Genomic DNA, 23,719 nt, shown 5'->3' on the forward strand with positions numbered 1-23,719 from the left:
GTTACAGAGATAGGGAGGGTTGTAGGGGCTGGAGGAGGTTACAGAGATAGGGAGGGGTGTAGGGGCTGGAGGAGGTTACAGAGATAGGGAGGGGTGTAGGGGCTGGAGGAGGTTACAGAGATAGGGAGGGGTGTAGGGGCTGGAGGAGGTAACAGAGATAGGGAGGGGTGTAGGGGCTGGAGGAGGTTACAGAGATAGGGAGGGGGAGATGAGAGGGTAAAGGATTTTGAAAATGTGGATGAGAATTTTAAAATCGATTTGTTCCAGGACTGGGAGCCAATGTTGGAGCGGGTTTAAAAATTATACGTGTGGGGCTGCAGCTGAAAGGTGGGGATGGAGAGAGAGTAACTGACCTCCTGATTCCCCCAAAGCCTGTCCACCGTCTACAAGGCACAAGTCAGGAGTGTGATGGGATACTCCCCACTTGCCTGGGTGAGTGCAGCTCCCACAACACTCGAGAAGCTCGACACCATCCAGGACAAAGCAGCCCCGCTCGATCGGCACCCCATCCACAAACATTCACTCCCTCCACCACCGACGCACAGGGGCAGCAGTGTGTGTGTACCACCTACAAGATGCACTGCAGCAACTCGCCAAGGCTCCTTCGACAGCGCCGCCCAAACCCACCACCTCTACCACCTAGAAGGACAAGGGCAGCAGACACATGGGGAACACCACCACCTGCAAGTTCCCCTCCGAGCCCCACACACACCATCCCGACTTGGGAATATATCGGCCGTTCCTTCACTGTCGCCGGGTCAAAATCCTGGAACTCCCTCCCTAACAGCGCGGCGGGTGCACCTACACCACACGGGGACTGCAGCGGCTCACCCCCACCTTCTCAAGGGGGGCAATTAGGGATGGGCAACAAACGCTGGGCCCGGCCAGCGACGCCCACACCCCGTGAATGAATCAAGAATAAAACAATCGGACTCCGAGGTGAGAGAGAGAGAGAGAGAGAGACCCAGTGGGGCACAGTGACCTCAGGAGCCGGTCTGGGGGTCGGTCTCGGACTGACCTGTGGGGCCCCGTAGATGTAGAGGACGAGGGGCTCGTTCTCTGGGATGACACACCAACTCTTCTGCCAGCTCTTGCCTCCTTTCTCCATGTAGTGCATGTAGCTGCAAATTACACTGTTCTCAGTCACCACGGACGCCTGCTTCTGTGAATGAATAACATACGGGATGGGTCACTGCACATTACACCCATCTTACCAGCCCAGGAACAGGCCATTCGGCCCCTCTGCTCCGTGCCCGGTGTTTCCTGCCCCCCCACACACCCAGCCTCCTCCCACCCCCCCTACTCCATCTCCCCCCCCACTATCCCCCATATCCTTCTATTCCTTTCCCCCCCTCGTGTGTTTATCCAGCTCCTTAAACACATCGACACGATTCACCTCCACCCCCTCCCTGTGGGATCGAGTTCCACATTCTCCCCGCTCTCCGGGTAAAGACCTTTCTCCTGAATTCCCCCCTCCCACCCCGATCGGATTTATTAGTGACTGTCTTATATCGATGGCCCCCCCCTCCCTAGTTCTGGTCTCTCCCTCCGTCCCCCACAAGTGGAAACAACTTCTCTACGTCGACCCTATCGAAACCCCCTCCGTCGTTTTAAGGAGCTCGATCGGGTCACCCCCCCCTCAGCCTCCTCTTTCCCAGAGTAAAGAGCCCCGGCCGGTTCAACCTTTCCCGATAGTTATAACTTCTCCGATCTGGGATCATCCTTTACATTGGTATTTCAAACTGACCAGTGATTAGATATGCAGATTGGGGCCAGTGCAGAGGGAGCTTTACTCTGTATCTAACCCCGTGCTGTACCTGTCCTGGGAGTGTTTGATGGGGACAGTGTAGAGGGAGCTTTACTCTGTATCTAACCCCGTGCTGTACCTGTCCTGGGAGTGTTTGATGGGGACGGTGTAGAGGGAGCTTTACTCTGTATCTAACCCCGTGCTGTACCTGTCCTGGGAGTGTTTGATGGGGGACAGTGCAGAGGGAGCTTTACTCTGTATCTAACCCAGTGCTGTACCTGTCCTGGGAGTGTTTGATGTGGACAGTGTAGAGGGAGCTTTACTCTGTATCTAACCCCGTGCTGTACCTGTCCTGGGAGTGTTTGATGGGGACAGTGTAGAGGGAGCTTTACTCTGTATCTAACCCCGTGCTGTACCTGTCCTGGGAGTGTTTGATGGGGACGGTGTAGAGGGAGCTTTACTCTGTATCTAACCCCGTGCTGTACCTGTCCTGGGAGTGTTTGATGGGGGACAGTGCAGAGGGAGCTTTACTCTGTATCTAACCCAGTGCTGTACCTGTCCTGGGAGTGTTTGATGTGGACAGTGTAGAGGGAGCTTTACTCTGTATCTAACCCCGTGCTGTACCTGTCCTGGGAGTGTTTGATGGGGACAGTGTAGAGGGAGCTTTACTCTGTATCTAACCCCGTGCTGTACCTGTCCTGGGAGTGTTTGATGGGGACGGTGTAGAGGGAGCTTTACTCTGTATCTAACCCCGTGCTGTACCTGTCCTGGGAGTGTTTGATGGGGGACAGTGCAGAGGGAGCTTTACTCTGTATCTAACCCAGTGCTGTACCTGTCCTGGGAGTGTTTGATGTGGACAGTGTAGAGGGAGCTTTACTCTGTATCTAACCCCGTGCTGTACCTGTCCTGGGAGTGTTTGATGGGGACAGTGTAGAGGGAGCTTTACTCTGTATCTAACCCCGTGCTGTACCTGTCCTGGGAGTGTTTGACGGGGACGGTGTAGAGGGAGCTTTACCCTGTATCTAACCCCATGCTGTACGTGTCCTGGGAGTGTTTGACGGGGACGGTGTAGAGGGAGCTTTACTCTGTATCTAACCCCGTGCTGTACCTGTCCTGGGAGTGTTTGATGGGGACAGTGTAGAGGGAGCTTTACTCTGTATCTAACCCCGTGCTGTACCTGTCCTGGGAGTGTTTGATGGGGACGGTGTCGAGGGAGCTTTACTCCAGTAACTAATGGAAGTGGGGGAGTACATCTCACCTCAAGGATTGATCTCCTCCTCTGTGTATAGGATGTCCGGTGCCCGGGGCTGACAGGTGACCCGTGCAGTGCTGTGTAGCAATCCCGGCACACCCGGTTGGATCGATTGTTGTCGTATAGCAGACGGGCCCGGAATTCCGAACATTTCCCACAGACCACCTGGAGAGAGACAGGGAGTCAGGACTCTCACAGAATTCCACAAAGCCTTACCTCCCACAAACAGGCCATTCGGCCCCTCTGCTCCATGCTGGTGTTTCTGCCCCCACACACCCAGCCTCCTCCCACCCCCCCTTACTCCATCTCCCCCCCCATCCCCCGAATCCTTCTATTCCTTTCCCCCCCTCGTGTGTTTATCCGGCTCCTTAAACACATCGACACGATTCACCTCCACCCCCTCCCTGTGGGAGTGAGTTCCACATTCTCCCCGCTCTCCGGGTAAAGACCTTTCTCCTGAATTCCTCCCCTCAACCCCGATCGGATTTATTAGGGACTGTCTTATATTGATGGCCCCCCCTCCTAGTTCTGGTCTCCCCCCCCCGTCCCCCACAAGTGGAAACATCTTCTCTACGTCGACCCTATCGAAACCCCCTCCGTCATTTTAAAGAGCTCGATCGGGTCACCCCCCCCTCAGCCTCCTCTTTCCCAGAGTAAAGAGCCCCGGCCGGTTCAACCTTTCCCGATAGTTATAACCTCTCCGATCTGGGATCATCCTCGTCAATCTTTCTCACACCTTCTCCAGTGTCTCCATATCCTTTTTATAATACGGAGACCGGAACTGTGCACGGTATTCCGAGTGGGATACGGAGACCGGAACTGTGCACGGTATTCCAAGTGGGATACAGAGACCGGAACTGTGCACGGTATTCCGAGTGGGATACGGAGACCGGAACTGTGCACGGTATTCTGAGTAGGATACCGAGACCGGAACTGCGCACGGTATTCCCAGTGGGATACGGAGACCGGAACTGTGCACGGTATTCCGAGTGGGATACGGAGACTGGAACTGTGCACAGTATTCCCAGTGGGGTACGGAGACTGGAACTGTGCGCGGTATTCCGAGTGGGATACGGAGACCGGAACTGTGCACAGTATTCCCAGTGGGGTACGGAGACCGGAACTGCGCACGGTATTCCGAGTGGGATACGGAGACCGGAACTGTGCGCGGAATTCCAAGTGGGATCCGGAGAGCGGAACTGTGCACGGTATTCCAAGTGGGATATGGAGACCGGAACTGTGCACGGTATTCCAAGTGGGATATGGAGACCGGAACTGTGCACGGTATTCCCAGTGGGATAGGGAGACTGGAACTGTGCGCGGTATTCCGAGTGGGATATGGAGACCGGAACTGTGCACTGTCTTCCGAGTGGGATACGGAGACTGGAACTGTGCACGGTATTCCAAGTGGGATATGGAGACCGGAACTCTGCGCAGTATTCCGAGTGGGATACGGAGACCGGAACTGTGCACGGCATTCCGAGTGGGATACGGAGAGCGGAACTGTGCACGGTATTCCAAGTGGGATACGGAGACCGGAACTGTGCGTGACATTCCAAGTTTTTAAAAATTGTATTTGTTTCTGGGATGTGGGCGTCACTGGTGAGGCCAGCATTTATTGCCCCTCTTCAGAGGGCATTTGCGGGGGTCTGGAGTCACATGTAGGCCCGGACCGGGGTAAGGAGGGCAGATTTCCCTCCCCTAAAGGGGCATCCGTGAACCAGATGGGGTTTTTTTTAACAACAATCGATTCACGATCGTCAGACTTTTAATCCCAGGTCTTTGCCGAATTCGAATTCGAATTCGTGGTGGGATTCGGACCCGGGTTCCGGGAGCATTACCCTGGGTCCCTGGAATGACTAGTCCAGTGACAACGCCACTGGGTCATTGCCTTCCCTGTCCAGTTGGGATATGGAGACTGGAACAGGATTCCGAACGGGATCTAAGGAAGGTTCGATGCAACTTTGTGGTCAGGTCTAGGCAGTTGCGGTCCCTGGAGAAGCTCAGAGCGGGACTTGCCGGTTAGTCGGTGTGACACGTGTGGACAATGGAGGCCGCAGTCGGGTGGGTTACTCACATGACCACAAGCCTTGCAGTGATGTCGGCGTTTAGTGATAGAGTTGAACGGCTCCTGGCACATCATACACATGGTGACCTCTTTCTCCCGGATCGGGGTGGGAGCTCTCTTTCCCAGCTCCGTGTTCTGAACACAAAACGACGAGGGCCTGTTACTGAGGCTTTCCACCAACCCCAGGCTCAACACCGTCCCCAGCAGCCGCGGCAGTGAGGGAGCGCCGCACTGTCGGAGGGTCGGCGCTGAGGGAGCGCCGCACTGTCGGAGGGTCGGTGCTGAGGGAGCGCCGCACTGTCGGAGGGTCGGCGCTGAGGGAGCGCCGCGCTGTCGGAGGGTCAGCGCTGAGGGAGCGCCGCGCTGTCGGAGGGTCAGCGCTGAGGGAGCGCCGCGCTGTCGGAGGGTCAGTGCTGAGGGAGCGCCGCGCTGTCGGAGGGTCAGTGCTGAGGGAGCGCCGCACTGTGGGAGGGTCAGTGCTGAGGGAGCGCCGCACTGTGGGAGGGTCAGTGCTGAGGGAGCGCCGCACTGTCGGAAGGTCAGTGCTGAGGGAGCGCCGCACTGTGGGAGGGTCAGTGCTGAGGGAGCGCCGCACTGTCGGAGGGTCAGTGCTGAGGGAGCGCCGCACTGTCGGAGGGTCGGTGCTGAGGGAGCGCCGCACTGTCAGAGGGTCAGTGCTGAGGGAGAGCCGCCCTGTTGGTGGTGCGCTCTTTCGGGATGTAACTTTGAACCTGAGACATCCTCCCATGTGGACGTACAGGATCCAACAGTCAGTATGTGAGGAAGAGAGAACCTGATTCAACTCCTCTCCACAACCCTCAACCTCATGTGACAACGTCTCTCCCTCAATGCCATTCCTCCCTCTCCCCTCCAGCACGCTCTCACTTACCGGTGAATCTGGGGGGGTCTCGTCATCCCTGAACGATCCACTCAGCATTGTACAGCTTTCCAGGGTCTCCTCGTGTTTCCGAATGGTCACCTGGATTGCCTAGCGACAGGGCAGAGAAAACAAGCTCAGTATTCCAGTTACAATCACCACACGCAGCCCAACCCAAAACTCCCTCAGCCACCCAAACAGTGAGGAGGGAGCTTTACTCTGTATCTAACCCCGTGCTGTACCTGTACTGGGAGTGTTTGATGGGGACGGTGTAGAGGGAGCTTTACTCTGTATCTAACCCCGTGCTGTACCTGTCCTGGGAGTGTTTGATGGGGACAATGTAGAGGGAGCTTTACTCTGTATCTATCCCCGTGCTGTACCTGTCCTGGGAGTGTTTGATGGGGACGGTGTAGAGGGAGCTTTACTCTGTATCTAACCCCATCCTGTACCTGTCCTGGGAGTGTTTGATGGGGACAGTGTAGAGGGAGCTTTACTCTGTATCTAACCCCATCCTGTACCTGTCCTGGGAGTGTTTGATGGGGGACGGTGTAGAGGGAGCTTTACTCTGTATCTAACCCCGTGCTGTACCTGTCCTGGGAGTGTTTGATGGGGACGGTGTAGAGGGAGCTTTACTCTGTATCTAACCCCGTGCTGTCCCTGTCCTGGGAGTGTTTGATGGGGACGGTGTAGAGGGAGCTTTACTCTGTATCTAACCCCGTGCTGTACCTGTCCTGGGAGTGTTTGATGGGGGACAGTGTAGAGGGAGCTTTACTCTGTATCTAACCCGGTGCTGTACCTGTCCTGGGAGTGTTTGATGGGGACGGTGTAGAGGGAGCTTTACTCTGTATCTAACCCCGTGCTGTACCTGTCCTGGGAGTGTTTGATGGGGATGGTGTAGAGGGAGCTTTACTCTGTATCTAACCCCGTGCTGTACCTGTCCTGGGAGTGTTTGATGGGTACAGTGTAGAGGGAGCTTTACTCTGTATCTAACCCCGTGCTGTCCCTGTCCTGGGAGTGTTTGATGGGTACAGTGTAGAGGGAGCTTTACTCTGTATCTAACCCCGTGCTGTCCCTGTCCTGGGAGTGTTTGATGGGGACGGTGTAGAGGGAGCTTTACTCTGTATCTAACCCTGTGCTGTACCTGTCCTGGGTGTGTTTGATGGGGACGGTGTAGAGGGAGCTTTACTCTGTATCTAACCCTGTGCTGTACCTGTCCTGGGAGTGTTTGATGGGGACGGTGTAGAGGGAGCTTTACTCTGTATCTAACCCCGTGCTGTACCTGTCCTGGGAGTGTTTGATGGGGACGGTGTAGAGGGAGCTTTACTCTGTATCTAACCCCGTGCTGTACCTGTCCTGGGAGTGTTTGAGGGGGACAGTGTAGAGGGAGCTTTACTCTGTATCTAACCCCGTGCTGTACCTGTCCTGGGAGTGTTTGATGGGGACGGTGTGAATGGGGGAAATTTACCTTGATCCAGTCTTTCTTTTCTTCTTCCGTTCTATCAGGGGAGGAGAGGACAATCGCTGGTTAGACTGAGACAGAGAGCAGCCGGCAGACGTTCATAAATAGCAGTTCATAGAAAGGGTGTACATTGGCGTCGTGCCCTTTGACCTTTTGCAAGTTGAGAGGTCGCCCCTTGGCAGGCTCCTGCGGAGCGGGTGCGATGGGTGACGGCAGTGATGCGGTCCGACACCCCCTGGGGGAATGCAAGTTGTTGTTGCCGGCCGGGGGGGGGGACAGGGTCATGAGGGGGCAAATGGCCGATGCCTGGAAAATGCACCCTCCCCTCCTCCCCGCTTCATGGGATGGTGGGGTGGACGCTAGGGAGCGGCATTATCCTCGCTTCCCAATCAATCGATCAATCCACCGAGGGCACCCTTTCACCTCAGCGCCCCACCTCCCACCCCCCGCTCCCGAGTCAGCTCGGGATCGGAACATGCATGTGCGCCGCCCCACCCAGTCGAACAGCCCGGCCCGCTCTCCCGGTCATGGGCTGTCCGTCCGCTGGGAGACACGCCCACTTCCTCCACCAACCCTGCACATCACCCCCCCACCGGCCACCGTGCGCCCCCACCAAGACCCCAACATTGAGTCTGGAGTTTGGAGGAGAGGAGCGGGGGAGGGACGGGGCTGGTGGGATCCGGAGCTGATTGGCTGCTGAGCCATGGGAGGGGTGGGTCCGACTAAAGGCCTGACCCCCCCGATCTCGACCAATAGGCTGCTCTACACGTGGCGATGCACACAAATAAACACAGGGCTGCTTAAACACACAACCTGCATTTACATAGCGCCTTCACATCGGTAAAACGTCCCCCAGGCCCTTCACAGGAGCTTAAATCAGACAGAATCTGACCCCGAGCCACATCCGGAGATATTAGGGACAGGTGACCAAAAGCTCGGTCAAAAGGGTCGGTTTTTAAGGAGCGTCTTGTCTTAAAGGAGAGAGAGAGAGAAACAGAGAGAGTGAGATAGATAATGGTAAAGAGAGTGAGAGGGACAGACAGAGAAAGTCAGAGAGAGAGAGAAACAGAAAGAGAAACAGAGAGAGAGAGAGAGAGAGAGAGAGAGAGGGGGCGGAGGGGTTTAGAGATGGAATTCCAGAGCTCAGGGCTCCCCAGGCAGCTGAAGGCACGGCCGCCAATGGCGGAGCGATGGGAATCGGGGGATGCTCGAGAGGCCGGAATTGGAGGAGCGCAGAGATCTCGGAGGGTTGTAGGAGGTTACAGAGATAGGGAGGTTTGTAGCAACTGGAGGTGGTTACAGAGATAGGGAGGGGTGTAAGGGCTGGAGGAGGTTACAGAGATAGGGAGGGTTGTAGGGGTTGGAGGTGGTTTCAGAGATAGGGAGGGTTGTAGGGGCTGGAGGAGGTTACAGAGATAGGGAGGGGTGTAGGGGCTGGAGGAGGTTACAGAGATAGGGAGGGTTGTAGGGGCTGGAGGTGGTTACAGAGATAGGGAGGGGTGTAGGGGCTGGAGGAGGTTACAGAGATAGGGAGGGGTATAGGGGCTGGAGGAGGTTACAGAGATAGGGAGAGTTGTAGGGGCTGGAGGAGGTTACAGAGATAGGGAGGGGTGTAGGGGCTGGAGGAGGTTACAGAGATAGGGAGGGGCGTAGGGACTGGAGGAGGTTACAGAGATAGGGAGGGGTGTAGGGGCTGGAGGTGGGTACAGAGATAGGGAGGGGCGTAGGGGCTGGAGGAGGTTACAGAGATAGGGAGAGTTGTAGGGGCTGGAGGAGGTTACAGAGATAGGGAGGGGTGTCGGGGCTGGAGGAGGTTACAGAGATAGGGAGGGGCGTAGGGACTGGAGGAGGTTACAGAGATAGGGAGGGGCGTAGGGGCTGGAGGTGGGTACAGAGATAGGGAGGGTTGTAGGAAGTCTGGAATCTGGATCTCCCTCCGGGCGGGTGGTTATGGGTACGGTTTTGATGGGAGACGTCGGGACTGAGATCGGCGGATTCGGTGTCCACGGGGAATGCGATATCCTCAGAAACGGCGCCAGCGCGGGAAGATGGAGCCACGCGGCAGATCACTTGCGACCTGACAGAGGGGGTAGAACAGACTCGAGGGGCTGAAGGGCCTCCTCGTGTTGCTTTGGAGGAGGACAGACAGACAGACCGACCTGTGCTCCACCCCCCAAGGAGGCCTCCTCCCCCCAGGCAGGGCATTCGCCCAGTGATTGGAAGGGGGTGAGGTCGGCGGCCATTTTGAGCACAGCACGATCCCACAAAAAAAAAGGTGATTAAGGACGCAGGTCGTCCGTTTTGATTTTGCACCCCACCCCTTTCGCACCCCCATCCTCCACCAAGCGGTATGGGGTCGAGGGGTAAAGATAGGCCCCAGAACGCCCAGGAGAATCCCCCCCTCAAACTCCCCGCGCCCACAGCTCTCCTTCCAACAGCGGCCGTGGGATCCTTCGCCTCCTCCCTCCTGTCCGTGAGAGGGCAGAGACAGGGCAGCCCTCGGGTTTCACCCCTCGCCCTCAAAGGGTGGGTAGGCGGACATGCCATGGAAGGGTGGGCGCTACAGACCGGGCACCTCTTCAGGCTCCCATAGAGCTCTCGCCGGTGCCCGGGGTGAGGGTCCTGGGCTCTTGGTGAGACCTCTTGGCCACTTCACACCTCCTCCCCCCTCAACCCTCACCCCCACCCCGCAGGCTGCACCCCCCCGGTACCTGGCCTGGAGTTCCAGGGAACGCTGCTTCCCTGAGACGAGGAACGTCCGACACGAGTTCTGGTTGCTGGTCTCCTTCAGCTGTGGGAGGAGAAAGGCCAGAAAATCAATCATCATTTGAGCAACGAACCCCCGTGCTGTACCTGTCCTGGGGAGTGTTTGATGGGGGACGGTGTAGAGGGAGCTTTACTCTGTATCTAACCCCGTGCTGTACCTGTCCTGGGAGTGTTTGATGGGGGACGGTGTAGAGGGAGCTTTACTCTGTATCTAACCCCGTGCTGTACCTGTCCTGGGAGTGTTTGATGGGGACGGTGTAGAGGGAGCTTTACTCTGTATCTAACCCCGTGCTGTACCTGTCCTGGCAGTGTTTGATGGGGGACGGTGTAGAGGGAGCTTTACTCTGTATCTAACCCCGTGCTGTACCTGTCCTGGGAGTGTTTGATGGGGGACGGTGTAGAGGGAGCTTTACTCTGTATCTAACCCCGTGCTGTACCTGCCCTGGGAGTGTTTGATGGGGGACGGTGTAGAGGGAGCTTTACTCTGTATCTAACCCCGTGCTGTACCTGTCCTGGGAGTGTTTGATGGGGACGGTGTAGAGGGAGCTTTACTCTGTATCTAACCCCGTGCTGTACCTGTCCTGGGAGTGTTTGATGGGGACGGTGTAGAGGGAGCTTTACTCTGTATCTAACCCCGTGCTGTACCTATACTGGGAGTGTTTGATGGGGACAGTGTAGAGGGAGCTTTACTCTGTATCTAACCCCGTGCTGTACCTGTCCTGGGAGTGTTTGATGGAGACGGTGTAGAGGGAGCTTTACTCTGTATCTAACCCCGTGCTGTACCTGTCCTGGGAGTGTTTGATGGGGACAGTGTAGATGGAGATTTACTCTGTATCTAACCCCGTGCTGTACCTGTCCTGGGAGTGTTTGATGGGGACGGTGTAGAGGGAGCTTTACTCTGTATCTAACCCCGTGCTGTACCTGTCCTGGGAGTGTTTGATGGGGACGGTGTAGAAGGAGCTTTACTCTGTATCTAACCCCGTGCTGTCCCTGTCCTGGGAGTGTTTGATGGGGACGGTGCAGAGGGAGCTTTACTCTGTATCTAACCCTGTGCTGTACCTGTCCTGGGAGTGTTTGATGGGGACGGTGTAGAGGGAGCTTTACTCTGTATCTAACCCCGTGCTGTACCTGTCCTGGGAGTGTTTGATGGGGACGGTGCAGAAGGAGCTTTATCTGTATCTGACCCGGTGATGGACCCCGCCGTACATTCGCGGGAGTATATTTAAACTCGCTGAGGAAATACCAACCTCCATTCCATCAACATCGATCCTTGCCCGGACGCTGAATTTCTGTCCAATCAGCCGGAGTTTTGGGACACAGTACAGCAATCGGTTGTTGAACTGTGGGCAGGTCAAAGATCACAAGGTCAAGATAATTGCCCGGAATGGGAAGACAGGGGGAGATTGGCAGTGTACGAAAGCCATGCCCAGACTGGGTGGGCAGCCCACACTCACCAGTATGAGGTATCGATCCTGAGTGGTGCCATTCTTGGCCGAGAGTTTCAGAATATGGCCCTCTTTGATCAGCTCGTTCGTGGGGTTGACGATGTCCTCCTCTCCCCCCAGAAGCTCGTAGACTTTCAGCAGTTTGTGCATCCGCTCCTGCAATCAGAGGCAGGGCTGCGTCTCAGAGGTCAGCACCTTGCAAAGGCTCACAGTTCCCTCCCCACACTGTCCACAATCCCAAATTCCCGATCCCCTTCCCGTTCACTCCCACTGTCCACAATCCCAATGGACCCAAACCCCTTCCCGTTCACTCTCACTGTCCACAATCCCAATGGACCCAATCCCCTTCCCGTTCACTCCCACTGTCCACAATCCCAATGGACCCAAACCCCTTCCCGTTCACTCCCACTGTCCACAATCCCAAATTCCCAATCCCCTTCCCGTTCACTCCCATTGTCCACAATCCCAATGGACCCAAACCCCTTCCCGTTCACTCCCACTGTCCACAATCCCAAATTCCCAATCCCCTTCCTGTTCACTCCCACTGTCCACAATCCCAATGGACCCAAACCCCTTCCCGTTCACTCCCACTGTCCACAATCGCAATGGACCCAAACCCCTTCCCGTTCACTCCCACAGTACACAATCCCAATGGACCCAAACCCCTTCCCGGTCACTCCCACCGTACACAATCCCAATGGACCCAAACCCCTTCCCGTTCACTCCCACTGTACACAATCCCAATGGACCCAACCCCCTTCCTGTTCACTCCCACTGTACACAATCCCAATGGACCCAAACCCCTTCCCGGTCACTCCCACCGTACACAATCCCAATGGACCCAAACCCCTTCCCGTTCACTCCCACTGTACACAATCCCAATGGACCCAACCCCCTTCCTGTTCACTCCACTTGAACTCCCACATTCATTCTCACCATTTTGCGAATGGCAGCATTGGAATGGTCGGCTGCTGTTGAGATTAACTCAAGAGATTCTGGAAAAAAGACCAACAATTGAGTTGTCAGAATATCAATGGATCCATCAAATTGTCTTCCACTGTCCACAATTCCAATGGACACAAACCCCTTCCTGTTCACTCCCACTGTACACAATCCCAATGGACCTAAACCCCTTCCCGTTCACTCCCACTGTACACAATCCCAATGGACCTAAACCCCTTCCCGTTCACTCGCACTGTACACAATCCCAATGGATCCAAACCCCTTCCCGTTCACTCCCACTGTCCACAATCCCAATGGACCCAAACCCCTTCCCGTTCACTCCCACTGTACACAATCCCAATGGACCTAAACCCCTTCCCGTTCACTCCCACTGTACACAATCCCAATGGGCCCAAACCCCTTCCCGTTCACTCCCACTGTCCACAATCCCAATGGACCCAAACCCCTTCTCACTCACTCTGTACACAATCCCAATGGAGCCAAACCCCTTCCCGTTCACTCCCACTGTACACAATCCCAATGGACCCAAACCCCTTCCCGTTCACTCCCACTGTACACAATCCCAATGGACCCAAACCCCTTCCCGTTCACTCCCACTGTACACAATCCCAATGGACCTAAACCCCTTCCCGTTCACTCCCACTGTCCACAATCCCAATGGACCCAAACCCCTTCCCACTCACTCTCACTGTACACAATCCCAATGGACCCAAACCCCTTCCCGTTCACTCCCACTGTACACAATCCCAATGGACCCAAACCCCTTCCCGTTCACTCCCACTGTCCACAATTACAATGGACCCAAACCCCTTCCCGTTCACTCCCACTGTACACAATCCCAATGGACCCAAACCCCTTCCCGTTCACTCCCACTGTACACAATCCCAATGGACCCAAACCCCTTCCCGTTCACTCCCACTGTCCACAATCCCAATGTACCCAAACCCCTTCCCATTCTCTCCCACTGTACACAATCCCAATGGACCCAAACCCCTTCCCGTTCACTCCCACTGTCCACAATCCCAATGGACCCAAACCCCTTCCCGTTCACTCCCACTGTACACAGTCCCAAAGGACCCAAACCCCTTCCCGTTCACTCCCACTGTACACAATCCCAATGGACCCAAACCCCTTCCCGTTCACTCCCACTGTCCACAATCCCAATGGACCCAAACCCCTTCCCCTTCACTCCCACTGTCCACAATCCCAATGGACCCAAACCCCTTCCCCTTCACTCCCACTGTCCACAATCCCAATGGACCCAAACCCCTTCCCCTTCACTCCCACTGTCCACAATCCCAAAGGACCCAAACCAACTCCCTCAGTTCCCAGACATAACATGGCGTTGGACTGGGAGATCAGCCTAGACGCCTCTAATGGATAAGGAGGATTGAAGATGTGGCTGACATACTTTCGGAGTCCTTTCGGTCGGGGGAGTCATCTGGCAATTTCTTCAGGTAGTCTTTGAGCAGGAGTTCGTAGCGTGGGATCCTCTGTACCGGCTCCAACATGTGATGCTGTAGTGTCAGGTTCCCACACAGTTCCTCTTTCTACAGGGAGAGTCAACAGGGTAAGGAAAGTTCAGGGGAATGAGTCACCTTTGTACAAAGGAACTCCACTTCTAATGTCTCTTCTACGAAAGTGGCTATCCACCCAATGGGGCGATCACAACTGACATCATAGTGCTATACCCCATGTGGACCCAAACCCCTTCCCATTCACTCCCACTGTCCACAATCCCAATGGACCCAAACCGCGAGATAACTTTGTGAGGTTTGTCAGGGAGTCAGGTATTAAGGGGGCCGGGGCAAAGGATGGGGGTGATGGCTCCCGGCTGCAGGTGAACCGGGTACTCACCGATGGGCTGAATGGCCGACTCCAGTTAATAGGCCCTTGACGGGGAGGGAGGGGTTTGGAGGGGAGGGATTTGGGAAGGTTGGGGGGTGGTGGGTGGAGCTCTGGTTGGCCCCCGGGGTACACAAGGGGGGGCAGAAGGACGATGGACCACCCTCCCCAACAGTGCATGGTTGTACCCAACATGACACGAGGGAGGTAACTCCTTCCCCTGGGCGTTCGGTTTAACGGGAAGCACAGATCCTTGGGAAAATAAGGCCATGGGCTCCGTCCACTCACCTGGATGTCCTGAACAATGGCTTTGAAATGAGTGGATTTCTGGAGCCAGGTATTGACGAGTCCCATGGCCCGGTCAAAATTCTTCACGTACTCCCCGTACATCTTGAGGAAGGGGGCGAGTTTCTGCAAGATGTCTCCAAGGCGGGGGTTCGATTCCCTGCAGGTCAGGGGTCAGGGGGAGCGGGGTGGAGGCAAAATTGTGTCCGTCGTTATAAAGACTCCCACTCCCCCATTTCCCAATCCCTCCCGGCAACTCGCCCGCTCTCCCGATCCCTCTAACCTGCCCCAGCCCCTCCCTATCTCTGTAACCTCCTCCAGCCCCCTCCTACCCTCCCTATCTCTGTAACCTCCTCCAGCCCCCTACACCCCTCCCTATCTCTGTAACCTCCTCCAGCCCCCTCCTACCCTCCCTATCTCTGTAACCTCCTCCAGCCCCCTCCTACCCTCTCTATCTCTGTAACCTCCTCCAGCCCCCTCCTACCCTCCCTATCTCTGTAACCTCCTCCAGCCCCCTCCTACCCTCCCTATCTCTGTAACCTCCTCCAGCCCCCTCCTACCCTCCCTATCTCTGTAACCTCCTCCAGCCCCTCCTACCCTCCCTATCTCTGTAACCTCCTCCAGCCCCCTCCTACCCTCCCTATCTCTGTAACCTCCTCCAGCCCCCTCCTACCCTCCCTATCTCTGTAACCTCCTCCAGCCCCCTCCTACCCTCCCTATCTCTGTAACCTCCTCCAGCCCCTCCTACCCTCCCTATCTCTGTAACCTCCTCCAGTCCCGACACCCCTCCCTATCTCTGTAACCTCCTCCAGCCCCTACAACCCTCCCTATCTCTGTAACCTCCTCCAGCCCCCACACCTCTCCCTATCTCTGTAACCTCCTCCAGCCTCTACAACCCTCCCTATATCTGTAACCTCCTCCAGCCCCCTATAACCCTCCCTATCTCTGTAACCTCCTCCAGCCCCCTACAACCCTCCCTATCTCTATAACCTCCTCCAGCCCCCTACAACCCTCCCTATCTCTGTAACCTCCTCCAGCCCCTACACCCCTCCCTATCCCTGTAACCTCCTCCAGCCCCTACAACCCTCCCTATCTCTGTAACCTCCTCCAGCTCCTACAACCCTCCCTATCTCTGTAACCTCCTCCAGCCCCTACAACCCTCCCTATCTCTGTAACCTCCTCCAGCCCCTACAACCCTCCCTATCTCTGTAACCTCCTCCAGCCCCTACAACCCTCCCTATCTCTGTAACCTCCTCCAGCCCCTACAACCCTCCCTATCTCTGTAACCTCCTCCAGCCCCTACAACCCTCCCTATCTCTGTAACCTCCTCCAGCCCCTACATCCCTCCCTATCTCTGTAACCTCCTCCAGCCCCCTCCTACCCTCCCTATCTCTGTAACCTCCTCCAGCCCCCTCCTACCCTCCCTATCTCTGTAACCTCCTCCAGCCCCCTCCTACCCTCCCTATCTCTGTAACCTCCTCCAGCCCCCTCCTACCCTCCCTATCTCTGTAACCTCCTCCAGCCCCCTCCTACCCTCCCTATCTCTGTAACCTCCTCCAGCCCCTACAACCCTCCCTATCTCTCTAACCTCCTCCAGCCCCTACAACCCTCCCTATCTCTGTAACCTCCTCCAGCCCCTACACCCCTCCCTATCTCTGTAACCTCCTCCAGCCCCTACAACCCTCCCTATCTCTGTAACCTCCTCCAGCCCCTACACCCCTCCCTATCTCTGTAACCTCCTCCAGCCCCTACAACCCTCCCTATCTCTGTAACTTCCTACAACCCTCCGAGATCTCTGCGCTCCTCCAATTCCGGCCTCTCGAGCATCCCCCGATTCCCATCGCTCCGCCATTGGCGGCCGTGCCTTCAGCTGCCTGGGGGGTGGGGGCCCTGAGCTCTGGAATTCTTACCCTAAGCCCCTCTGCCTCCCTCTCCGTCTCTCTCTCTCTCTCTCTCCTTTAAGACGGTCCTCAATAAACTACCTCTCTGACCGAGCTTTTGGTCACCTGTCCCTAATATCTCCGCATGTGGCTCAGGGTCAGTATCTGTCTGATTTACGCCCCCATGTAGTGCCCTGGGGGACGTTTCACCGATGTGAAGGCGCTATATAAATGCAGGTAGTGTGTTTATTTTTGTGCATCGCCACGTGTAGAGTGGCTTATTGGTTGAAATCGGGGATTAGCCGGACCCACCCCTCCCATGGCTCAGCAGCCAATCAGCTCCGGATCCCACCAGCCCCGCCCCTCCCCCGCTCCTCTCCTCCAAACGTCAGACTCAGTGTTGGGGTCTTGGGTGGTGGGGGGGCGAAATCTCAGTCTCAGGGCGAGTGGTAGCTGGTGGGGGTGGGGGTAATGTCTCGGGGGTGGGGGGTGCTGCTGCGTACGCCAGTGGACAGCCCGTGACTGGGAGAGCAGGACGGGCTGTTCGACTCGGTGGGGCGGCACACGTGCATGTTCCGTTCCCGAGCTGAGGCCGGGGCTGAGGGAAAGGTCCTACAGAAATGCAGGTGGTTGTTGTAGATGTTCTGAAGGGGTCAAATTTAGGCCCTTCAGGCACGGCAAGTGGCTGCCGATTGGACAATGTCGGAGGGTCAGTGCTGAGGGAGCGCCGCACTGTCGGAGGGTCAGTGCTGAGGGAGCGCCGCACTGTCGGAGGGTCAGTGCTGAGGGAGTGCCGCACTGTCAGAGGGTCAGTGCTGAGGGAGCGCTGCACTGTCGGAGGGTCAGTGCTGAGGGAGCGCCGCACTGTCGGAGGGTCAGTGCTGAGGGAGCGCCGCACTGTCGGAGGGTCAGTGCTGAGGGAGCGCCGCACTGTCGGAGGGACAGTTTTGAGGGAGCGCCGCACTGTCGGAGGGTCAGTGCTGAGGTCGCTATGTGAGTGGATAACTCACTGGCCCACGCAGGGTTAATCCTCCCCCGCTCCTCTCTCCCCCCGGACCCTCCTGGGACACAGGGACGCTCCTGCCAAGTTGCCCTGATGGAATAAGCAGTTCGTGCGCAGCCCTCGACAAACCCTTTGAAGTTGGTGTTTGAAAATAACTAATAATCCTGCCTCCTCCAGTCAGAGGGATCTTTGTTCACAGCTCGGACAGCTCGGCCCAGAATCTAGCCGCACATACCCACCCACACCCCCGCAGCAGACAGACGCTCACACAGACCCGGCATTCACAACCGATCCTCACAGGAATGCACCTCATACAGATCCAGTGATTCATCTTCCTTCTCCCTCTCTCTCTCTCTCTCTCTCCTTCCCTCTCTCTCTCTCGCTCCGTCTCTCTCTCTCTCTCTCTCTCTCGCACGCTCCGTTGCTCTCTCCCTCTCTCTCGCACTCCGTCTCTCTCTCTCTATCTCGCGCTCTGTCCGTCTCTCTCTCTCTCTCATGCTCCGTCTCTCTCTCTCTCCCTCTCTCGCGCTCCGTCTCTCTCTCTCTCTCTCGCGCGCTCCGTCTCTCTCTCTCTCTCTATCTCGCGCTCTCCGTCTCTCTCTCTCTCTCTATCTCGCGCTCTGTCTCTCTCTCTCTCTCACGCTCCGTCTCTCTCTCTCTCGCGCTCCGTCTCTCCCTCTCTCGCGCTCCGTCTCTCTCTCTCTCTCGCGCGCTCCGTCTCCCTCTCTCTCTCTCGCGCTCCGCCTCACTCTCTCTCTCTCTCGCGCGCTCCGTCTCTCTCTCTCTCTCTCTCTATCTCGCGCTCCGTCTCTCTCTCTCGCGCGCTCCGTCTCTCCCTCTCTCGCGCGCTCCGTCTCTCTCTCTCTCTCTATCTCGCGCTCTGTCTCTCTCTCTCTCTCTCGCGCTCCGTCTCTCTCTCTCTCGCGCTCCGTCTCCCTCTCTCTCGCGCTCCGTCTCTCTCTTTCTTTCTCTCTCGCGCGCTCCGTCTCTCTCTCTCTCTCTCTCTCGCGCTCCATCTCACTCTCTCTCTCTCTCGCGCGCTCCGTCTCTCTCTCTCTCTCTCTCTATCTCGCGCTCCGTCTCTCTCTCTCTCTCTCTCTCGCGCTCCGTCTCTCTCTCTTTCGCGCTCTCCGTCTCTCTCTCTCTCTCTCTGTCTCTCTCTCTCTATCTCGCGCTCTGTCTCTCTCTCTCTCTCGCGCTCCGTCTCTCTCTCTCTCTCTCTCGCGCTCCATCTCTTTCTCTCTCTCTCTCTCGCGCGCTCCATCTCTCTCTCTCTCTCTCTCGCGCTCCGTCTCTCTCCCTCTCTCTCTATCTCGCGCTCCGTCTCTCTCTCTCTCGTGCGCTCCGTCTCTCTCTCTCTCGTGCGCTCCGTCTCTCTCTCTCTCGCGCGCTCCGTCTCTCTCTCTCTCGCGCGCTCCGTCTCTCTCTCTCGCGCCCCGTCTCTCTCTCTCTCGCACGCTCCGTCTCTCTCTCTCTCTCTCGCGCTCCGTCTCTCTCTCCCACTCTTGCTCCGTCTCTCTCTCTCTCGCGCTCCGTTTCTCTCTCTTTCTCTCGCGCGCTCCGTCTCTCTCTTTCTCTCTCTCTCGCGCGCTCCGTCTCTCTCTCACTCTCTCTCTCGCTCGCTCCGTCTCTCTCTCTCTCTCTCTCGCGCGCTCCGTCTCTCCCTCTCTCGCGCGCTCCGTCTCTCTGTCACTCTCTCTGTCGCTCGCTCCGTCTCTCTCTCTTTCTCTCTCGCGCTCCATCTCTCTCTCTCGCGCTCCGTCTCCCTCTCGCGCGCTCCGTCTCTCTCTCTCTTGCGCACTCCGTCTCTCTCTCTCTCTCTCACTCGCACTCCGTCTCGCTCTCTCTCTCTCGCTCGCTCCGTCTCTCTCTCTTTCTCTCTCGCGCTCCGTCTCTCTCTCGCGCGCTCCGTCTCTCTCTTTGTCTCGCGCTCCGTCTCTCTCTCGCGCGCTCTGTCTCTCTCTCTCCCTCTCTCTCTCTCGGGCTCCGTCTCTCTCTCCCTCTCTCTCTCTCGCGCTCCGTCTCTCTCTCCCTCTCTCACTCTCGCGCTCCGTCTCTCTCTCTCTCGCGCGCGCTCCGTTGCTCTCTCCCTCTCTCTCGCACTCCGTCTCTCTCTCTCTCTCTATCTCGCGCTCTGTCCGTCTCTCTCTCTCTCTCATGCTCCGTCTCTCTCTCTCTCCCTCTCTCGCGCTCCGTCTCTCACTCTCTCTCGCGCGCGCTCCGTCTCTCTCTCTCTCTCTATCTCACGCTCTGTCTCTCTCTCTCTCTCACACTCCGTCTCTCTCTCTCTCGCGCTCCGTCTCTCTCTCTCTCGCGCTCTGCCTCTCTCTCTCTCTCTCGCGCGCTCCGTCTCCCTCTCTCTCTCTCTTGCGCTCCGCCTCACTCTCTCTCTCTCTCGCGCGCTCCGTCTCTCTCTCTCTCTCTCTATCTCGCGCTCCGTCTCTCTCTCTCTCGCGTGCTCCGTCTCTCTCTCTCTCGCGCGCTCCGTCTCTCTCTCTCTCTCTCTATCTCGCGCTCTGTCTCTCTCTCTCTCTCTCTCGCGCTCCGTCTCTCTCTCTCTCGCGCTCCGTCTCCCTCTCTCTCGTGCTCCGTCTCTCTCTTTCTTTCTCTCTCGCGCGCTCCGTCTCTCTCTCTCTCTCTCTCTCGCGCTCCGTCTCTCTCTCTCTCTCTCGCGCTCCGTCTCTCTCACTCTCTCTCGCGCTCCGTCTCTCTCACTCTCTCTCGCGCTCCGTCTCTCTCTCTCTCTCTCGCGCTCCGTCTCTCTCCCTCTCACGCTCCGTCTCTCTCTCTCTCTCTCTCTCTCGCGCGCTCCGTCTCTCTCTCTCCCTCTCTCTCTATCGCGGTCCGTCTCTCTCTCGCGCGTGCTCCGTCTCTCTCTCTCTCTCGCGCTCCGTCTCTCTGTCTCTCTTTCTCTCTCTCTCGCGCGCTCCGTCTCTCTCTCCCTCTCGCGCTCCGTCTCTCTCTCTCGCGCGCGCTCCGTCTCTCTCTCTCTCTCGCGCTCCGTCTCTCTGTCTCTCTCTCTCTCTCACGCTCCGTCTCTCTGTCTCTCTCTTTCGCGCTCCGTCTCTCTTTCTCTCTCTCTCGCGCTAACAGTCTCTCTCTCTCTCTCTCTCGCGCACCGTCTATCTCTCTCTCTCTCTATCTCGCGCTCCGTCTCTCTCTCTCTCTCTCTCTCGCGCTCCGTCTCTCTCTCTCTCTCTCGCGCTCCGTCTCTCTCTCTCTCGCGCTCCGTCTCTCTCTCTCTCTATCTCGCGCTCCGTCTCTCTCTCTCTCTCTCTCAGGCTCCATCTCTCTCTCTCTCTCGCGCTCCGTCTCTCTCTCTCTCTCTCTCTCGCTCCGTCTATCTCTCTCTCTCGTGCGCTCCGTCTCTCTCTCTCTCTCCCACTCTCGCTCCGTCTCTCTTGCGCTCCGTCTCTCTCTCTCTCTCGCACTCCGTCTCTCTCTCTCTCTCTATCTCGCGCTCTGTCTCCCTCTCGCGCTCCGTCTCGATCTCTCTCTCGCGCGCTCCGTCTCTCTCTCTCTCTCTCGCGCTCCGTCTCTCTCTCTCTCTCTCGCGCTCCGTCTCTCTCTCTCTCTATCTCGCGCTCCGTCTCTCTCTCTCTCTCTCTCGCTCCGTCTATCTCTCTTTCTCTCTCGCGCTCCATCTCTCTCTCTCTCCTGCGCTACGTCTCTCTCTCTCTCTCTCGTGCGCTCCGTCTCTCTCTCTCTCGCGCGTTCCGTCCGTCTCTCTCTCTCTCTCTCGCGCTCCATCTCTCTCTCTCTCGCGCGCGCGCTCCGTCTCTCTCTCTCTCTCACGCGCTCTGTCTCTCTCTCTCTCTCTATCTCGCGCTCTGTCTCTCTCTCTCTCTCTCTCTCGCACTCCGTCTCACTCTCTCTCGCGCTCCGTCTCTCTCTATCTCTCTCGCGCTCCGTCTCTCTCTCTCTATCTCGCGCTCCATCTCTCTCTCTCTACCGCGCTCCGTCTCTCTCTCTCGCGCTCCGTCTCTCTCTCTCTCTCTATCTCGCGCTCTGTCTCTCTCTCTCTATCTCGCGCTCCATCTCTCTCTCTCTACCGCGCTCCGTCTCTCTCTCTCGCGCTCCGTCTCTCTCTCTCTCTCTATCTCGCGCTCTGTCTCTCTCTCTCTATCTCTCTCGCGCTCCGTCTCTCTCTCTCTGTCTCTCTCTCTCGCGCTCCGTCTCTCTCTCTCTCTCGCGCGCGCTCCGTCTCTCTCTCTATCTCGCGCGCTCCGTCTCTCTCTCTCTCGCGCTCCGTCTCTATCTCTCTCGTGCTCCGTCTCTCTCCCTCTCTCTCTCGCGCTCCGTCCGTCTCTCTCTCTCTCGCACTCCGTCCGTCTCTCTCTCTCTCTCGCACTCCGTCTCTCTCTCTCTCTCTCGCGCGCTCCGTCTCTCTCTCTCCCTCTCGCGCTCCGTCTCTCTCTCGCGCTCCGTCTCTCTCTCTCTCGCTCTCCCGCTCCGTCTCTCTGTCTCTCCCTTTCGCGCTCCGTCTTACTGTCTCTCTCTCTCTCTTGCGCTCCGTCTCTCCCTCTCTCTCTATCTCGCGCTCCGTCTCTCTCTCTCTCTCTCTCTCTCACGCTCCATCTCTCTCTCTCTCTCTCTCGCGCTCCGTCTCTCTCTCTCTCTCTCGCTCCGTCTCTCTCTCTTTCTCTCTCACCTCTCCATCTCTCTCTCTCTCTCTCTCTCGCGCTCCGTCTCTCTCTCTCTCTCTCTCGCGCTCCGTCTCTCTCTCTCTCGCGCTCCGTCCGTCTCTCTCTCTCTCTCGCGCTCCTCTCTCTCTCTCTCTCTCGCGCGCTCCGTCTCTCTCTCTCTCTCGCGCTCCGTCTCTCTCTCTCTCTCACGCTCCGTCTCTCTGTCTCTCTCTCTCTCGCGCTCCATCTCTCTCTCTCTTGTGCGCGCTCCGTCTCTCTGTCTCTCTCTCTCTCTCTCACGCTCTGTCTCTCTGTCTCTCTCTCTCTCGCGCGCTCCGTCTCTCTGTCTCTCTCTCTCTCGCGCTCTATCTCTCTCTCTCTCTCGCGTGCGCTCCATCTCTCTCTCTCTCTCGCGCTCCGTCTCTCTGTCTCTCTCTCTCTCTCTCGCGCTCCGTCTGTCTCTCTCTCGCGCTCCGTCTCTCTGTCTCTCTCTTTCGCGCTCCGTCTCTCTCCCTCTCTCTCTAGCGCGCTCCGTCTCTCTCTCTCTCGCTCCGTCTCTGTCTCTCTCTCTCTCTCGCGCTCCGTCTCTCTCTCTCTCTCTCTCTCACGCGCTCTGTCTCTCTCTCTCTATCTCGCGCTCTGTCTCTCTCTCTCTCTCTCGCGCTCCGTCTCTCTCTCTCTCGCGCTCCGTCTCTCTCTCTCTCTCTCTCGCGCTCCGTCTCTCTCTCTCTCTCTATCTCGTGCTCCGTCTCTCTCTCTCTCTCTAGCGCGCTCCGTCTCTCTCTCTCTCTTTCGCGCGCTCCGTCTCTCTCTCTCTATTTCTCGCGCTCCGTCTCTCTCTCTCTATCTCTCTCGCGCTCCGTCTCTCTCTCACTGTCTCTCTCTCTCGCGCTCCGTCTCTCTCTCTCTCTCTCGCGCGCTCCGTCTCTCTCTCTCTCTCTCTCTCTCGTGCGCTCCGTCTCTCTCTCCCACTCTCGCTCCATCTCTCTCTCTCTCGTGCTCCGTTTCTCTCTCTTTCTCTCGCGCGCTCCGTCTCTCTCTTTCTCTCTCTCTCGCTCGCTCCGTCTCTCTTTCTTTCTCTCTCGCGCGCGCTCCGTCTCTCTTTCTCTCGCGCGCTCCGTCTCTCTCTCACTCTCTCTCTCGCTTGCTCCGTCTCTCTCTCTCTTTCTCTCTCGCGCTCCGTCTCTCTTTCTCTCTCTCTATCTCGCGCTCTGTCTCTCTCTCTCTCTCTCTCGCGCTCCGTCTCTCTCTCTCTCTCGCGCTCCGTCTCTCTCTCTCTCTCTCTCTCGCGTTCCGTCTCTCTCTCTCTCTCTCTCTCTCTCGTGCGCTCCGTCTCTCTCTCTCTCTCTCTCGCGCTCCGTCTATCTCTCTCTCTCTCTCTCGTGCGCTCCGTCTCTCTCTCTCTCTCTCTCTCTCTCGCGTTCCGTCTCTCTCTCTCTCTCTCTCTCGTGCTCTGTCTCTCTCTCTCTCTCTCTCTCTCTCTCGCGTTCCGTCTCTCTCTCTC

The 23,719-nt window shown here is 57.2% G+C and overlaps 1 protein-coding gene across 1 annotated transcript in view; it reads right to left on the reverse strand.

Moving 5' to 3' along the window:
- LOC144677956 (FYVE, RhoGEF and PH domain-containing protein 1-like) overlaps positions 1–14,862 on the reverse strand; it is a 16,655-nt gene extending 1,793 nt beyond the window's left edge. The window contains exons 1-11 of the mRNA XM_078537910.1: positions 14,711–14,862; positions 13,989–14,127; positions 12,551–12,609; positions 11,624–11,770; positions 11,417–11,509; positions 10,115–10,194; positions 7,410–7,440; positions 5,957–6,055; positions 5,077–5,202; positions 3,006–3,164; positions 1,019–1,162 (exon numbers count right to left, since the gene is read on the reverse strand). Of these exons, the coding sequence (XP_078394036.1) occupies positions 1,019–1,162; positions 3,006–3,164; positions 5,077–5,202; positions 5,957–6,055; positions 7,410–7,440; positions 10,115–10,194; positions 11,417–11,509; positions 11,624–11,770; positions 12,551–12,609; positions 13,989–14,127; positions 14,711–14,812 (1,179 nt within the window). The 5' untranslated portion in view covers positions 14,813–14,862. The remainder of the gene's footprint in view (positions 1–1,018; positions 1,163–3,005; positions 3,165–5,076; positions 5,203–5,956; positions 6,056–7,409; positions 7,441–10,114; positions 10,195–11,416; positions 11,510–11,623; positions 11,771–12,550; positions 12,610–13,988; positions 14,128–14,710) is intronic.
- Positions 14,863–23,719: the final 8,857 nt, after the last annotated feature.

This window comes from Cetorhinus maximus, unplaced genomic scaffold, assembly GCF_964194155.1.
Source record: "Cetorhinus maximus unplaced genomic scaffold, sCetMax3.hap1.1 HAP1_SCAFFOLD_3341, whole genome shotgun sequence".
NCBI lineage: Eukaryota > Metazoa > Chordata > Chondrichthyes > Lamniformes > Cetorhinidae > Cetorhinus > Cetorhinus maximus.